This window comes from Hypanus sabinus, unplaced genomic scaffold (assembly GCF_030144855.1).
Source record: "Hypanus sabinus isolate sHypSab1 unplaced genomic scaffold, sHypSab1.hap1 scaffold_1447, whole genome shotgun sequence".
NCBI lineage: Eukaryota > Metazoa > Chordata > Chondrichthyes > Myliobatiformes > Dasyatidae > Hypanus > Hypanus sabinus.
In genome coordinates this window covers 16-17,944 of record NW_026779520.1, presented here as the reverse complement: position 1 = coordinate 17,944, position 17,929 = coordinate 16, and the positions used below count along the sequence as shown (strand labels likewise).

At 46.6% G+C, this 17,929-nt stretch overlaps 1 protein-coding gene across 1 annotated transcript in view; it reads left to right on the top strand.

The window, feature by feature from the left end:
- The window catches only part of LOC132386974 (ubiquitin-associated and SH3 domain-containing protein A-like), an 82,421-nt gene extending 75,124 nt beyond the window's left edge, over positions 1–7,297 (top strand). Inside the window, 3 exon segments of the mRNA XM_059959334.1 lie at positions 310–416; positions 1,649–1,758; positions 6,282–7,297. Coding sequence (XP_059815317.1) covers positions 310–416; positions 1,649–1,758; positions 6,282–6,416 — 352 coding nt within the window. The 3' untranslated portion in view covers positions 6,417–7,297.
- The last annotated feature ends 10,632 nt before the right edge of the window (positions 7,298–17,929 follow it).

Genomic DNA, 17,929 nt, shown 5'->3' with positions numbered 1-17,929 from the left:
CGACAGACTGGCACAGCAAAGGCCATTCAGCTTGTCAAGTTCCTGTTATCTTGCGTGCCTATCTACACGAGTACGTCTGGGTTGCATCAATTCTGTTACTCTAAGTCATTCCTATCCAAGTAACTGTCCAAACAGCGTTTAATCATCTTAACAACCTCGTTCCAGATACCTCCACCCTCAGTGTGGGGAAAACAACTCACCCTCACATCTCTTTTCAATTTCACCTCACTCACTATACACCTTTGAGCTCTAGTTACAGACTCCTCTGCCTGTTGTGGTCTCTCAGCCACCTTGTGTGTGTGTCCACAGGGTACATGTTCCAATCACCAGCCTGGTTCCATCAGAAACGTACGAAGACTATGTAACTCGTTGCTCTACAGTCGTACAGGCCATAGTAAACAGCTGCCCAGAAGGAGGTAGAGTATCACTTTGTGACTTACCCCTCATGCATCACACAACCCTTCCCATCATAGCTACAGTATGCACGATCGCTCCCGTCACACCCACAGTGTACACAGCCCCTTGTGTCACACCCACAGTGTGCACAATCCCTCCCGTCACACCCAGTATGCGCAGTCATACCCATCACACACAGTGTACATAATCACAACTGTCACACTCAAAGTGTACACAGCCCCTCCCAATTCTTCATGTCACAGCAACAGTGTACACAGTCCTTCTCCTCTCGTCACACTCACAGGGTAGACAATCCCTTCCATCACACGACAGTGTACACATCTCCTCCCACCATACACAGGCTACCCTAACACTCCTGACACACCCACAGTGAACAGATTCGCTCCCATCACACAAACACTGTATAGACAATTACTCCCTTCACCCACAGTGTGCACAAGCACTCCTGTCACACCTATACTGTACACAATCATGCCTGTCACACCCACAGTGTACACAAATCCTCTGTCACACCCACAATGTACACAAATCCTCTGTCATACCTACAGGGTACACAATACCTCCATAACACCCACAGTATTCACAACACCCCTGTCACACCCACAGTGTACACAAATCCTCTGTCACACCTACAGGGTACACAATACCTCCATAACACCCACAGTATTCACAACTCCCCTGTCACTCCCACAGTGTACACAAATCCTCTGTCACACCTACAGGGTACACAATACCTCCATAACACCCACAGTATTCACAACTCCCCTGTCACTCCCACAGTGTACACAAATCCTCTGTCACACCTACAGGATACACAATACCTCCATAACACCCACAGTATTCACAACTCCCCTGTCACTCCCACAGTGTACACAAACACACCTGTCACACTCAGTGTGCACAGTCACCTCCGTCATTCCCACCAGTTACACAAACCCTCCCGTCATTCCCACAGTATACACAAACCCTCCTGTCACATCCACAGTGTATGCAAACTCTCCCATCACACCCACAGTGTACACAAACTCTCCCATCACACCCACAGGTTACACAGCCCCTCCCAACACACCCGCAGTGTACACAATCCCTCCTGTAACAACCACAGTGTGCACAATCACTCCTATCACACCCATGGTGTACACAATAGCTCCCGTCACACCCATAGGATACACAATCCCTGAGGTTGTTTCAGGCCCAGCCGTGTGTAATGATTAATAATGTTATTCTTCAGGATGGAACATTCTGCTGGTGGGCCACGCCTCCACACTGGAGTGCTGCTCAAGGAAGTTACTGGACCTGCCACTCAGGGATGTCAAGGAATACGCACAACTGATCAGAAAAGTGAGTGTCAATCTATCTATCACCAACACTGAACTCAGCCAAGTCTTGAACCCCAGACTGACCCCAATGCCGAACTTCAAGCCCAAAACCCAGACTTAGAATAATCTCAATCATGGACTCATCCCAGTCCTGGTCCGTTGGCTCACAGCAAAAATCCGGACTCATAGCAACAGTCCTGAATCCCGGTACATTCCACTGTAGTCCGGAACCCCAGGACCCTTCACAGCAGTCCAGAAACGAGGACTCATGGTAGTCCCAATATCAGGACTTATAGACAATAGACAATAGGTGCAGAAGTAGACCATTCGGCCCCTCGAGTCTGCACCGCCATTCTGAGATCATGGCTGATCATTCACTATCAATACCCAGTCCCTGCCTTGTCCCCATATCCCTTGATTCCCCTATCCATCAGATATCTATCCAGCTCCTTCTTGAAAGCATCCAGAGAATTGGCCTCCACCGTCTTCCGAGGCAGTGCATTCCACACCTCCACAACTCTCTGGGAGAAGAAGCTCTTCCTCAACTCTGTTTTAAATAATTGACCTCTTATTCTCAATCCATGCCCTCTGGTACTGGACTCTCCCAACATCTGGAACATATTTCCTGCCTCAATCCTATCAAATCCTTTAATTATCTTAAACGTTTCAATCAGATCCCCTCTCAATCTCCTCAATTCCAGCGTGTACAAGCCCAATCTCTCCAATCTCTCTACGTAAGACAGCCCTGCCATCCCAGGAATCAACCTAGTGAATCTACGCTGCACTTCCTCAATTGCCAGAATGTCCTTCCTTAAACCTGGAGACCAAAACTGTACACAATATTCCAGGTGTGGTCTCACCAGGGCCCTGTACAAATGCAAAAGAACATCCTTGCTCTTGTATTCAATTCCCCTTGTAACAAAGGCCAACATTCCATTTGCCCTCTTCACTGCCTGTTGCACTTGCTCATTCACCTTCATTGACTGGTGAACTAGGACTCCTAGGTCTCTTTGCATTTCTCCCTTACCTAACTCGACACCGTTCAGACAATACTCTGCCCTCTTGTTCCTGCTTCCAAAGTGGATAACTTCACATTTATTCACATTGAATGACATCTGCCAAGTATCTGCCCACTCACTCAGCCTATCCAAGTCTCCCTGTATTCTCCTAACGTCCTCTTCGCATGTCACACTGCCACCCAGTTTAGTATCGTCAGCAAACTTGCTGATATAGTTTTCAATGCCCTCATCTAAATCATTGACATAAATCGTAAAGAGCTGTGGTCCCAATACAGAGCCCTGTGGTACCCCACTAGTCACCTCCAGCCAGTCCGAGAAACACCCATTCACTGCTACCCTTTGCTTTCTATCTGCCAACCAGTTTTCTATCCATGTTGAAACCCTGCCCCCAATGCCATGAGCTCTGAGTTTACTCACCAATCTCCTATGTGGCACCTTATCAAATGCCTTCTGAAAATCTAGGTACACAACATCTACTGGCTTACCCTCGTCTAACATTTTGTTACACCCTCAAAAAACTCCAACAGATTAGTCAAGCATGATTTGCCCTTGGTAAATCCATGCTGGCTTGGCCTAATGCTATTTCTGCCATCTAGATGTGCCACTATTTCGTCCTTAATAATGGACTCAAGCATCTTCCCCACGACTGACGTTAGGCTAACAGGGCGATAGTTCTCCGTTTTCTCCTTCCCTCCCTTCTTGAAAAGTGGGACAACATTAGCCACTCTCCAATCTTCAGGAACTGATCCTGAATCTAAGGAACATTGGAAAATGATTACCAATGCATCCGCAATTTCCTGAGCCACCTCTTTTAGAACCCTCGGATGCAGACCATCTGGACCCGGGGATTTATTAGCCTTCAGTCCTACCAGTCTACTCATCACAGTTTCTTTCCTAATGTCAATCTGTCTCAATTCCTCTGATATCTTATGACCCTGGCCCATCCATACATCTGGGAGATTGCTTGTGTCCTCCCTGGTGAAGACAGATCTAAAGTATGCATTAAATTCTGTTGCCATTTCCCTGTTTCCCATAACAATTTCTCCCAATTCATTCTTCAAGGGGCCAACATTGTTCTTAACTATCTTCTTTCTCTTCACATAGCTAAAAAAGCTTTTGCTATCCCCTTTTATATTCCTGGCTAGACTGAGCTCATACCTGATTTTTTTTCTCTCCGTATTGCTTTTTTAGTCAAGATCTGCTGTTCCTTAAAACTTTCCCAATCATCTGTATTCCCACTCTTCTTAGCCCTGTCATACTTTTTCTTTAATGCTATACAATCTCTGACTTCCTTTGTCAACCACTGTGGCCCCTTCCCCCTCTTTGAATCCTTCCTTCTCATTGGAATGAACTGCATTGCATCTTTTGTATTATCCCCAAGAATATCTGCCACTGCTGATCCACTGTCTTTCCTGCCAGGGCATCTGCCCATTTAACTGGCCAGCTCATCCCTCATGGCTCCGTAGTCTCCTTTATTTAATTGCAACACTGACACCTCTGATCTGCCCCTATCCCTCTCAAATTGTAGATAAAAACTTATCATGTTATGATCACTACTTCCTAATGGCTCCTTTACTTCAAGATCACTTATCAACTTACCACAGTAATCCTGACCTGAGACTCACCCCAGTCACGAACCACAGAATAACCTCAGACATGGAATCTGTACTTACGGCAGTAATCCCAACCCTAGACCCATACACCAGTCTCACCCTAGTCCCAACATCAGGACCCTAGACATTTCCTAGTTCTGAAATCTAGACATTAGACTCCTCCCCAGTCCCGAGACGCCGACCCGAGACTCGATCCCAGTCCCCAGACGCCGACCCGGGACTCGGCCCCGGTCCCCAGACGCCGACCCGGGACTCGGCCCCGGTCCCCAGACGCCGACCCGGGACTCGGCCCCGGTCCCCAGACGCCGACCCGGGACTCGGCCCCGGTCCCCAGACGCCGACCCGGGACTCGGCCCCGGTCCCCAGACGCCGACCCGGGACTCGGCCCCGGTCCCCAGACGCCGACCCGGGACTCGGCCCCGGTCCCCAGACGCCGACCCGGGACTCGGCCCCGGTCCCCAGACGCCGACCCGGGACTCGGCCCCGGTCCCCAGACGCCGACCCGGGACTCGGCCCCGGTCCCCAGACGCCGACCCGGGACTCGGCCCCGGTCCCCAGTCGCCGACCCGGGACTCGGCCCCGGTCCCCAGACGCCGACCCGGGACTCGGCCCCGGTCCCCAGACGCCGACCCGGGACTCGGCCCCGGTCCCCAGACGCCGACCCGGGACTCGGCCCCGGTCCCCAGACGCCGACCCGGGACTCGGCCCCGGTCCCCAGACGCCGACCCGGGACTCGGCCCCGGTCCCCAGACGCCGACCCGGGACTCGGCCCCGGTCCCCAGACGCCGACCCGGGACTCGGCCCCGGTCCCCAGACGCCGACCCGGGACTCGGCCCCGGTCCCCAGACGCCGACCCGGGACTCGGCCCCGGTCCCCAGACGCCGACCCGGGACTCGGCCCCGGTCCCCAGACGCCGACCCGGGACTCGGCCCCGGTCCCCAGACGCCGACCCGGGACTCGGCCCCGGTCCCCAGACGCCGACCCGGGACTCGGCCCCGGTCCCCAGACGCCGACCCGGGACTCGGCCCCGGTCCCCAGACGCCGACCCGGGACTCGGCCCCGGTCCCCAGACGCCGACCCGGGACTCGGCCCCGGTCCCCAGACGCCGACCCGGGACTCACGCCACTCCCTCACGCGGACCCAAGTCCTCATTCACTGTAGTCCTGAACCTCGAATCCCGATTTCACCCTATAACATTGTCTTCTGCACTTCCAATCCGCTATCAAATCTGATAAAGATGTGAAGCTACTTATTTGAAATGTCTCAGCCATCGAAGACAGAGATTACTGACGGTGAGGTGTTACTTTGACTCAAGGATTAGTGCTGTAATCTGTTTCGTGTGTGATTGTATATTTAAATGTCTTTAAGAAAAATACAACCTGGCCACTTTGTAAGTCTGGACGAATTCAAAAATTGGAGGACTGTGGATAGTGAGGAAAATTGATAAAGGATGCAGTATGGTATGGATTTTTGAAAATGTGAACAGAGAAATGGCAGCTAGAGTTTAAGTGTGAGGTGTTACACCTTGGGAGGACAAATATAGACATTAAGTGGCAGAGCCGTAGGGAATGTTGATGTAGAAGGTGTTCAAAGCATCACTCGGAAACTGGCAAGACAAGTCGAGATGGTGGTGAAGAAGGTGTAAGGCACACGTCATTGAGCAGCTTACTGAATATAAAGTCATGTTGCCACTGTCATACTGTGTAACACACAAAATGCTGCAGGAACTCCATCGGTTGGGCTGCATCTGTGGAGTGGAAAAACAGTGGATGTTTCAGGCAAAAGGGTCTTCCTCTGCTGTACTGTTCTATGTTAATAGCTACCTCCCATGCAGTCTGTTCCCTGTGTACCCCGCTACCCATGCAGTCTGCACTGTGTATCACCTATTTCCCTGATATTTGTTTTTGCTGCAGATTCCTGCTCTGGGACTGTGCTGCTGTGAGAAAATAAGAGATTCAAAGTGGCGAATGATCGAGCCCCCCATCAAGAATATGACTCATGGACCCAACCCAGCATTTAACTGGAGAGACACATTTCTGCAGAATTAGACATTGCTTTGGATCAGATATTCTTCATTATTAAATAAATGTTAAACAGTGAGCTAAAGGTCTTAGAGATGTTCTGGTGTTATGAGTGATGAACAGACCTGATGGTCAATGGGGTGCAAAGTTAACCATTCCCAACCCCCTCTCCTGAGAACTACGAACTATTGCTGTTGTTATGCTACTATTGAGAGAGAGAGAGAGAGAGATAAAGCCCAGACAAGAACAGTTGCTACAGATAAGAGGGGGAGAGAGACTGTTGATGTACTGCATTATGACTCTTCCTGGATTATTTACTTTCCACTACAAGGACTGCACTTTGCTTGTTAACATTCCTCAGGAGCTAGCAGGAGTGGCCTGATTTGATGGACATGGTCATTCAGAGTTGATGGATAGCTGAAACCCAGTGAGTGGGGATAAAAAGACAGGTCTGGAGAGACACCCTTCAGACACACCAGTGGACACTGATTGAGTGTTGGGAACCCACAGAAAGGTGGGGGCTTCAAAGACCGAATCAGGAGATCGGTCAGTAAAGCTCAGTGTTACAGCAGGGCCAGTGGGGACTTGTATGTGTGTCCATTCATGCCAGAGTGATGAGTCCACCACAGAAGAACTGTCTAGCTGAAGACCAGAGGGGTCATAACTGAATGGCCACAACGATACGACGGATTAAGAAAGCAAAGGAAGGTTTGGCTGCTGTTGCTGTTACATCTCGCTCACTCTCTCTCTCTCTCTCTCTCTCCAACGATTTCAATGCAACAACCATAACTACTTCAGCATTTATGAACTGAACTCTATACTTTCCTATGACAATTCATTTACCCCTAGACATCAATAGAGCTTGTTTATTATTGATTATTATTATTCCTACACTTTTAGGTTTATTACTGCTAACTTGTTTTATATGTATATTTGCATTTTTGATACAGTATTGTGTAGTTTACTAATAAACACCTTTAGTTTGGTACCACCAGACTCCAACGGATTCTTCTTTCTCTGCTGGTCAGACACCCAGTTACAGGGTACGTAACACTGTACAAACACCTAAGTGTATCATATCTTACCAACAACAGAATATTCTGGAGAACTCACTGGAACCACCTGAGGCCTGGCTCCAACGTGCATTGACCTGAAGACAGGCTGTTATTCAAGCAATAACAACAATTAAAACTGAAGACGATGGAATTTGAAACAACAAAAATGCTGGAGAACTCAGCCAGTCAGGCAGCATCTGTGGAAAGAGAAACTAGTGAATGTTTAGAATCAAAGAATCAAAGCATCAGAAGTCAGTTAGTGTATGTAACAGAGAATAGGGAGGGCCGTGGCTGGGACAAAGAGGATGTCTGTAGTGGGTGAAGTGATGAACAAACACTGAGAGGATGTTTCCTGTAGAGGGGGCTCCAGGATGAGAGGGCACATGTAGAGTGGACTTGGAGAGGATGCTTCCTTCAGTAGGGAAGTCTAAGACCAGAGGGCATAGCCTCAGAATAGAGGGATGTCCATTTAAAACAGAGATAAGGAGGAATTTGTTTAGCCTGAGGATGGTGAGTCTACTGGAGGTTGATTAGTCAGAATGTTAAAGGTTATGGGGAGGAGGCACGAGAATGGGGTTGAGAGGGTTAATAAATCAGCCATTATGGTTTAACAGAGAAAACTCAAAGGACTGAATGGCCTAATACTGCTCCCATGTCCTATGATCTCTTTTGTGTGTGTAATGGGTGACTATTGTGCATGTTGTTGTCTGGTCCCTGGAATGCAGAATAGGCAAATCAGAGGTGGTCCTGATTCAGACCAAATGAAAAAGCAAGTTATCTAAATGCTTTATTGTTTTACAATATGGATTCACAGTGGATTTAATATGGTTATTTTTGACACTGATCAACAGAAAAAGACTCTTTGATGTCAAAGTGAAACCAGATCTCTACAGTGATCTAAATTCATTACAATTATTAAACACAAAATAATCGAATCGGAATCAGAATCAGGTTTATCATCACCGGCATGTGTGTGCAATTTGTTAACCTAGCAGCAGCAGTTCAATGTAATACATAATCTAGAAGAAGAAAAAATAATTAATAAATTGCATAATTACTCACCCACTTCAAGTCAGTATTCAGTAGATGCACCTTTGGCAACAATTACAGCCTTGAGTCTGTGTGGATAGGTTTCTATCTGCTTTGAACATCTGGAACCTACAATTTTTCCCCATTCTTCTTTACAAAACTGTTCAATCTCTTATCAGATTGCATGGGGACTGTGAGTGAACAGCCCTCCTCAAGTCTAGCCACAAATTCTCAATTGGATCGAGGTCTGAATTCTGACTTGGCCACCAGGACAATAACTTTGTTGATTTTAAGCCATTCCTGTGAGCTTTGGCTTTATGCTGGAAAAAAAATCTTCCCCCAAGTCACAGTTCTCTTGTAGACTACATCAGGGTTTCCTCCAAGAATCCCTGTATTTTGCTGCATTCATTTTACCCTCTGCCTTCACAAGCCTTCCAGGGTCTGCTGCAGTGAAGCATCCCCACAGCATGATGCAGCTACTACCATGCTTCACAGTAGGGATGGTGTGCAGTGTTTGGCTTACGTCAAACATAGTGTTTAGGCTGATGTTTGAAAAGCTTAATTTTGGTTTCAACAGATCATAGAATCTTCTCCAGCTGACTTCAGAGACTCCCATATGCCTTCTGGGAAACTCTCGCCGAGATTTCATGTCAGGATTGGGAAGCTTTTAAAAACTTGCAGAAGGAAACTAAGAAGGTCATTATGAAGGAAAATATGAATTATGAAAGGAAGCTGGCGACTAATATCAAAGAAGATACTAAAATCTTTTTTATGTATATAAAGGGTATATACTTTCCTCCAGGAATCCCTGTATTTTGCTGCATTCATTTCACCCTCTACTTTTACCAGCCTTCCAGGGCCTGCTGCAGTGAAGCATCCCCACAACATGATGCAGCCACCACCATGCTTCAAGGTAGGAACGGTGTGCTTTTGATGATGTGTGGTGTTTGGCTTCTGTCAAACATAGGATTTAGTCTGATGGCTTAAAAAGCTCAATTTTGGTTTCATCAGACCATAGAACCTTCTCCCAACTGACTTCAAAGTCTCCCATTTGCCTTCTGGCAAACTCCAGCAGAGATTTCATGTGAGTTTTTTTTTCAGCAGTGGCTTTCGTTCTCTCCCATCTCAGCAACTGAAGCTTGTAACTCCTCCAGAGTTGTCATTAAGTCTCGTGGTGGCCTCCCTCACTAGTTCCCTTCTTGCACGGTCACTCAGTTTTTGAGGACAGCCTGCTCCAGGCAGATTTACAGCTGTGCTGTACTATTTCCATTTCTTGATGATTGACTCCAAGGATTATTCAGTGACTTGGGAATTTTCTTGTATGCATCTCCTGATTTGTGTTTTTCAATAACCTTTTTGTGGAGTTGCTTGAAATGTACTTTTGTCTTCATGGTGTAGTTTTTGCTAGGATACTGACTCACCAGCAGTTGGACCTTCCAGATACAGGTGTATTTTTACTACAGTCAATTAAAAACCTTGACAGCACACAGGTCTCCAAAAACACATCTCCATTTAACTAATAATGTGACTTCTAATATCAACTGGCTGCACCAGTGATGATCTGGTGTGTCAAAGTGGGTGAATACTTATGCAATTAATTACTTTGTGGTTTATATTGGTAATTAATTTAGATCACTTTTTAGAGATCTGTTTTCACTTTAGCACAAAAGAGTCTTTTTCTGTTGATCAGCTTCAAAAAAAGCAAAATTAAATCCACTGTGATTCAATGTTGTAAAACAATAAAACATGAAAACTTCTGGGTGGGTGTTGAATACTGTACATTACCAGATTCATTTTCTTGTGAGCATTCACTGTAAATACAAAGGAACAAAATAGTATCAATGAATGACTGCACCCAACAGGAGGGACAAACAACCAGTGTGCAAAAGAAAACGAACAAACCATGCAAACACAAAAATAAACAAACAAACAAAACAACTGACAGGAAATATCCGAACTATGAGATGAACAGTCCTTGAAAGTTAATCAGGTTCAGCAGGAACATTTCAGTGATGGGGCGAGTGAAATTATCCCCACTGATACAAGAGCCTGATAAGTTGAGGGATAACATGGTGGTGTGGGTCCTGAGGTGTTATGGGAGAGGTAGTGATGAGTGGGGATGGAAGAATGGACCGGTGAGTCATGAAGAGAACTTTCCCCCCAGAATGCAGAAGGGGAAAAACTGGGGAAGATGAGTGCAACGTGTTGGAACTGGTACAAGTTGCAAACAACAATACATTGAATGCAAAGGCTGGTGGATGGAAAGCGAGTCCTATGAGGACTCTGTTTACACTCTGTCCCGCGGATGGGCCATGCACATTTACTATTAGTTCACCTAACTACAGACACCGACTTCATGGTGCCCACAGTCTCTGTTAAGCAGAATACTCTCGCACTCAGTTCTGGTGAGGGCTCTACCAGTTTCTCTTTCCACAGATGGCACTTGTCTACCTGAGTGCTTCCAGCATTTCTGTTGTGTTACTGAAACCTGAATATTACGGCAGCTGATGCATTGTAGGGGCCAGGGCAAAGTCACACCCTATTCTGCAGCATCTGGGGTGTTATAGGGGCCAGGGCAAAATTACCCACTATTCTCTAGCATCTGGGGTATTATACAGGCCAGGGCAAAATTACCCTCTATTTTCCAGCAACTGGGCCATTATTAAAGCTCAGGCTAGGGGAAAATGACTTCTCTTCACCTATAACTGGGCACTATTGAACAAAATTATCTCCATTCTCTGGCAACCATGGTATGATAGGTGCCAGAGTGGAATTATACCCCACCCCTTTAACAACATCTGAGGCATTATAGGGGCTGGGGCCAGGGCAAATTACCCCACATTCTCCAGCTGCTGTAATTTTTCCTCCTCTGATTTCTGAGCTAACCCAGGTTTCCATATAACCATATAACAATTACAGCACGGAAACAGGCCATCTTGGCCCTTCTAGTCCGTGCCGAACGCTTACTCTCACCTAGTCCCACCTACCTGCACTCAGCCCATAACCCTCCATTCCTTTCCTGTCCATATACCTACCCAATTATTATTTTTTCCATGGGAAGCACAGGAGGAAATTGCTGAAGACACAAGATTCTTGCAATGCTGGAATCTGAGACTTGCGTGCTGGCGGAAGTCAACTCAGCAGGTCCATAAGACCATAAGACAAAGGAGCAGAATTAGGTCATTCAGCCCAATGAGACTGCTCCAGCATTCCATCATGGCTGATCCCAGATCTCACTCACCTCCTGCCTTCTCACCATATCCTTTGATGCTCTGACTGATCAGGAAACAATCACCTTCCGCTTTAAATTTCCCTACCGACTTGACTTCTATCACAACCTGTGGGACAACATTCCAGAGATTCACTATTCTCTGGCTTAAAAAATTCTTCCCTACCTTAGAAATCACTAGGCTTACCCATAGCCCTCTATTTTTCAAAGCTCCCATGTACCTATCCAAAAGTCTCTTAAAAGACCCTATCGTATCCATCTCCACCACCGTTGCCGGCAGCCCATTCCACACACTCACCACTCTCTACGTAAAAAACTTACCCCTGATATCTCCTCTGTACCTACACTCCAGCACCTTAAACCTATGTCCTCTTGTGGCAGCCATTTCAGTCCTGGGAAAAAGCCTCTGACTATCCACACGATCAATGCCTCTCATCACCTTATACACCTCTATCAGGTCACCTCTCATCCTCAGTCGCTCCAAGGAGAAAAGGCTGAGTTCACTCAACTTATTCTCATAAGGCATGCTCCCCAATCCAGGCAACATCCTTGTAAATCTCCTCTGCACCCTTTCTATGGCTTTCACATCCTTCCTGTAGTGAGGTGACCAGAACAGACAGACCTACTTTATTGATCCCGAGGGAAATTGGGTTTCGTTACAGCCGCACCAACCAAGAATAGTGAAGAAATATAGCAATATAAAACCATACATAATTAAATAAAAATAAATGAATCATGCTAAGTGGAAATAAGTCCAGGACCAGCCTATTGGCTCAGGGTGTCTGACACTGCGAGGGACGAGTTGTAAAATTTGATGGCCACAGGTAGGAATGACTCCCTATGACGCTCAGTGTTACATCTCGGTGGAATGAATCTCTGGCTGAATGTACTCCTGGCCTAACCAGTACGTTATGGAGTGGATGGGAGTCATTGTCCAAGATGGCATGCAACTTGGACAGCATTCTCTCTTCAGACATGACCGTCAGAGAGTCCAGTTCCACCCCCACAACATCACTGGCCTTATGAATGAGTTTGTTGATTCTGTTGGTGTCTGCTACCCTCAGCCTACTGCCCCAGCACACAACAGCAAACATGATAGCACTGGCCACCACAGCCTCGTAGAACATCCTCAGCATCGTCCGGCAGATGTTAAAGGACCTCAGTCTCCTCAGGAAGTAGAGACGGCTCTGACCCTTCTTGTAGACAGCCTCAGAGTTCTTTGACCAGACCAGTTTATTGTCCATTCATATCCCCAGGTATTGTAATCCTCCACCATGTCCACACTGACCCCTTGGATGGAAACAGTACTCCAACTCCAACAGAACTGAGCACAATACTCCAAGTGGGGTCTCACCAGAGTCCTATATAGCTGTAACATTACCTCTCGGCTCTTAAACTCAATCCCATGATTGATGAAGGCCAATAAACCCTATGCGTTCCTAACTACAGAGTCAACCTGTGCAGCTGCTTTGAGCATCTTGTAGACTCGGACCCCAAGAACCCTCTGATCCTCCACACTGCCAAGAGTCTTACCATTAATACTAAATTCTGCCATCATATTTGACCTACCAAAATGAACCACTTCACACTTATCTGAGTTGAACTCCAACTGCCACTTCTCAGCCCAGTCCTGCTGTAACCCCTGACAGCCCTTCACACTATCCACAACACCCCAAACCTTTGTGTCATCAGCAAATTTACTAACCCATCCCTCCACTTCCTCATCCAGGTCATTTATAAAAATCACCAAGAGTGTCAGGGAAATGAAGTTTGTGCAGTGAAAATTACGACTGAGAGGGTGCTCAGGAAGCTTAATGGTCTGAAGATGAATAAATCTCCTGGACCAGATGGAATGCACCCTCAGGTTCTGAAGGAAGTAGCTAGAGAGATTGTGGAGGCATTAATAATGATCTTTCAAGAATCAATAGATTGTGGCATTGTGCCAGTTGATCGGAAAATTGCAAATGTTATTCTGCTATTTAAGAAGGGTGGGAGGCAGCAGAAAGGAAACTATAGACCTGTTAGCCTGACACCAGTGGTAGGGAAGTTGTTGGAATTGATTGTTGGGGATGAGATTACAGAGTACCTGGAGACACATGAGAAGATAAGCCAAAGCCAGCATGGTTTCCTGAAAGGAAAATCTTGCCTGACTAACCTGCTGCATGTTCTAGAGTCATATGTTCTTGCATATTCTAGAGTTGTAGAGAAGTACAGCACAGAAACAGGCCCTTTGGCCCATCTAGTCTGTGCCAAACAATTAAAGCTTCCATTATTTGCCAATTAAAGCAACGAGAAATATTAAAACATTGAGACAAACGGGGATTCAGCACCAACTACCTGCCTTCTGATCCCTCTGCTGCCAGAGGAGCCTAATTGGCCAATTGCTGTGCCTGGAGACTAGGCCTGCACACTCGAGCCATGTCTATTTCAATGATGTTGGAGGATGCTACCAAGTTCTGTGTTGATGGATATGGACGATTTCTGTCTCATGCTTCTTATAATCTATGTTGTCGCCTGTTCTTTCTCATTGTTTTTTGTGCAGGGAGCGGAGGATTTGGGAGGGGCGGGGCTATTCTCACTGAAATTTTGTGGGGGAGGAGGGATTGAAGGGGGTCGCTGACATTGTTGCATTTTTGTTAGTTTGCTTTTGCAAGCAGAGGGAGATTTCAGGGCCAAATGTTCTTGTGTTTTGTTAGAGGTCGAGATTCTTGTAATGTTTTGTGTGGGGGAGGGATGGTTTCAGAGCAATTTTCTTGTTGTGTTTTTGTACAGGGTGGGGGAGGGACGTTTATCAGTCGGTATTTGTTTCAGTAGGGTGCTGGGTAGTGGGGTTTGGAGGTCGATGTTCTTGCTACATTTTGGGAGGTTTGGGGTTGATGGTATAGTTACATTTTGAATGGGGAGGGCAATATGAGGGTCAATGGACTTGTTATGTTTTGAATGGGGGAGGGGATTTCAGGGTCGATGGTCTTGTTCGGTTTTGTACAGGGAGGTGTGTTTCAGAATCGATGTTGTTATGTTTCATAAGGGGGAGGGGTTTAGGAGTTGATAGTCTTGTTAAATTTTGTTCAGGGAAGGAGGTTTTGGGGAGGGTCAATGTTATACTTAAGTTTTGTATGGGGAGTTTTTGCGGGTTGATGTTATATTTTCTGGGGGGTTGACACACTCATCACATTTTGAACAAGGGAAGGGGGTGTGGGGGATGATGTTCCTTTTTTTTGTAATTTTTTTAATTGAAGTTCATCATCAAATAAACATTTCCATAAGATGTATTTCAGACATTGTACATACATCATATAATCATATATATCACAAATCTCCACAAAGTATTTATCTGAGGTATACACTTATAGAAAAGAGTGGAAAGAAAAAAACAAGCAAAAGGAAAGAACTATGTACAAGTAGGGAGTGATTTTTTTTTACAACAGATTCATTGATTTGTGAGAATAAAATCAGGCCTATGAGGCATTATGTAGCTAAACCATTTTTCCCAGTATGAATCAAATTGTTCCAGTTTATGGTTAACAGATGCTGTTATCTTCTCCATTTTGTAAATGCCCATTGTAATTTCCATCCATGTATTTAAAGTTGGGCTCTCCTATGATAACCATTTCGTAGTAAGAGTCTTTTTACCAGCCACCAACAGTATATTCATTAAATATTTATCTTTCTTCAACCATTCTTGAGGTATATATCCAAAATATATGGTCTTACTCTCTAAGGGGTATTTCACATTTAAAGATGTCTTGTAGGGCATTGTGTATCCCCCCTCCAATGAGTTTTTGATAACCTGGCAGTCCCAAAAAATATGATAATGATTTGCATTTTGATTTCCGCAATTTCTCCAGCAACAGGGAGGTTACTATCATAATGGGATTTCTGAAAGGGTGTAATAAAATATCTTATCAAGTTTTTCCATCCAAACTCCCTCCATTTCTGTGAACTGGTACACTTCCATTGATATCTCCATATTGTTGTCCATTCTTCCTCAGATATAATTATTCCTCCTTCCTTCTCCCATTTTGTTTTAATGTATGAAGTCGAATGTGTTTTAAGATTTGACAACCCCTTATACATGCTTGAAATGATTCTACTACCATTATCTGAACTATATGCTTTTCTAAAGAGCTCTATCAAACATGTATTTGCCTTGGTTACATTTTTAAGTGTCTTAATTAACATATTGTCGCATCTGTAAATACTGATAAAAATCTTGTTTTTCTAATGTGTTTCTCTTTAAGCATTTCAAAACTGAACAGTGTTCCTTCTTTCATTATGTTGCAAAGAACTTTATTACTTTAGCTGTCCAGTCCTTAAATCTAGCATACAATTTATTTGGTGTAAAATCAAGTCCTAATGCACACCATTTAAGAATTGCAATATCTCCCTCTAGATTATATCTTTTATTGTAGTTCTCCATACTTCAAGAGTCAATTTCACCCATGGGTTATCATACTATTATGCACCTTTGCAGGTTGTTATCAGCCAAAATTGCCTGTATGGGGATGGGAAGTACCCGCTCCTCAATGTTTTTCCATTGAACATCATATGATGGGTTACACCAACATATCACAGCTCTCAACTGTGCTGCAAAATAATAATCTCTAAGGTAGGCATGGGGATGATGTTGTTGTTACATTTTGTACGAGGAGGGGAGTGTGGATGATGAGAGGTGTTATGCGGTTGAAGTTCTTGTTAGGTTTTCTATGGGGGAGGGGGTTTTGGGATCAATGTTATGTTTATGTTAAGTACGCAGAGGTGATTTGGGGGTTGATAGACCTGTTACATTTTGCACAGGAGGGATGTTTCAGTGTCGATATTCTTGTTGCTTTTTGTGTGGGGAGGGGGACTGTTGAGTGTCGATGTTCTATAAGATATAGGAGCAGAAGTAGGCCATTCAGCCCAGCAAGTCTGCTCTGCCATTCAATTTTGGGCTGATCCAATTCTTCCAGTCATCCCCACTCCCCTGCCTTCTCCTCATACCCTTTGATGGCTAATCAAGAACCTATCTATCTCTGCCTTAAATACACCCAATGACTTAGCCTCCACAGCCACTCAGGTAGGAGATACAAAGCCTAAAGGCACGCACTCAGCTTCTTCCCCTCTGCCATCCAATTCCTAAATGGACATTGAATCTTTGGACACTATCTCACTTTTTAAATATACAGTATTTCTGTTTTTGCACATTTTTAAAAATAATCTATTCAATATATGTAATTGATTACTTATTTATTGTTTCATTTTATTTATTGTTATTTTTTCTCTCTGCCAGATTATGTATTGCATTGAACTGTTGCTGCTAAGTTAACAAATTTCACCTCACATGCCGGTGATGATAAACTTAGATTCCGATTCTGATCCTTCCCCTCCACCCATTTTCCCCAGTCCCCTCATCTTTTCCCTGCTCCCCAATCGTCTCATCTTAGCCCTCCACTGATTCCTCTCTTTGCAACCCCCCTCCACCAGCTCCCCATCCCCGCTCCCCCCCATTCTCCCCTCCACCTCCTTTCGCCTCTCCCCGTCCCCACTCCCCCCATCTCGTCCCATCCCCGCTCCCCCCTCACCCCCGTCCCGTCCCACCCATCCCCTCTCCCATTCCGTCCCCTCTCCCCACCCCATCCCCCTCCTCCTCCCCTCTGCCTTCTCCCCCCTGTCCCTGCTCCCCTCAGTCCCCGTCCCTTCCCCTCTCCCCCCTCACCCCCATCCCATCCACTCTCCCCCCTCACCCCCATCCCATCCCCTCTCCCCTCTCGTCCCCACTCCCCCATCCCCAGTCCCCTCTCTCTTCTCCCCCCGTCCCCTCTCCCCCTCAGTCCCGTCCCTTCCCCACTCCCCCTCACCCCCATCCCATCCCCTCTCCCCCCCTTTCCCCCTCTCTCCCCCCTCCCCCTCCTCTCCCCCTCCCCCCCCTCCCCTCCCCCTCCTCTCCCCCTCCCCTCCTCTCCCCCTCCCTCCTCCCCCCTCCCCCTCCTCTCCCCTCTCCTCCCCCTCCTCTCCCCCTCCTCTCCCCCCTCCTCTCCCCCCTCTCCCCCTCTCTCCCCCCTCCTCCCTCCCCCCCCTCCCCCTCTCCCCTCCTCCTCTCCCTCCCCCTCCTCCCCCCTCCCCCCTCCTCTCCCCCCTCTCCCCCCTCTCCCCTCCCCCCTCCTCTCCCCCTCTCCCCCTCCTCTCCCCCCCTCCCCCCTCCTCCCCCCTCCCCCTCCCCCCTCGCCCTCCTCTCGCCGCCCTCG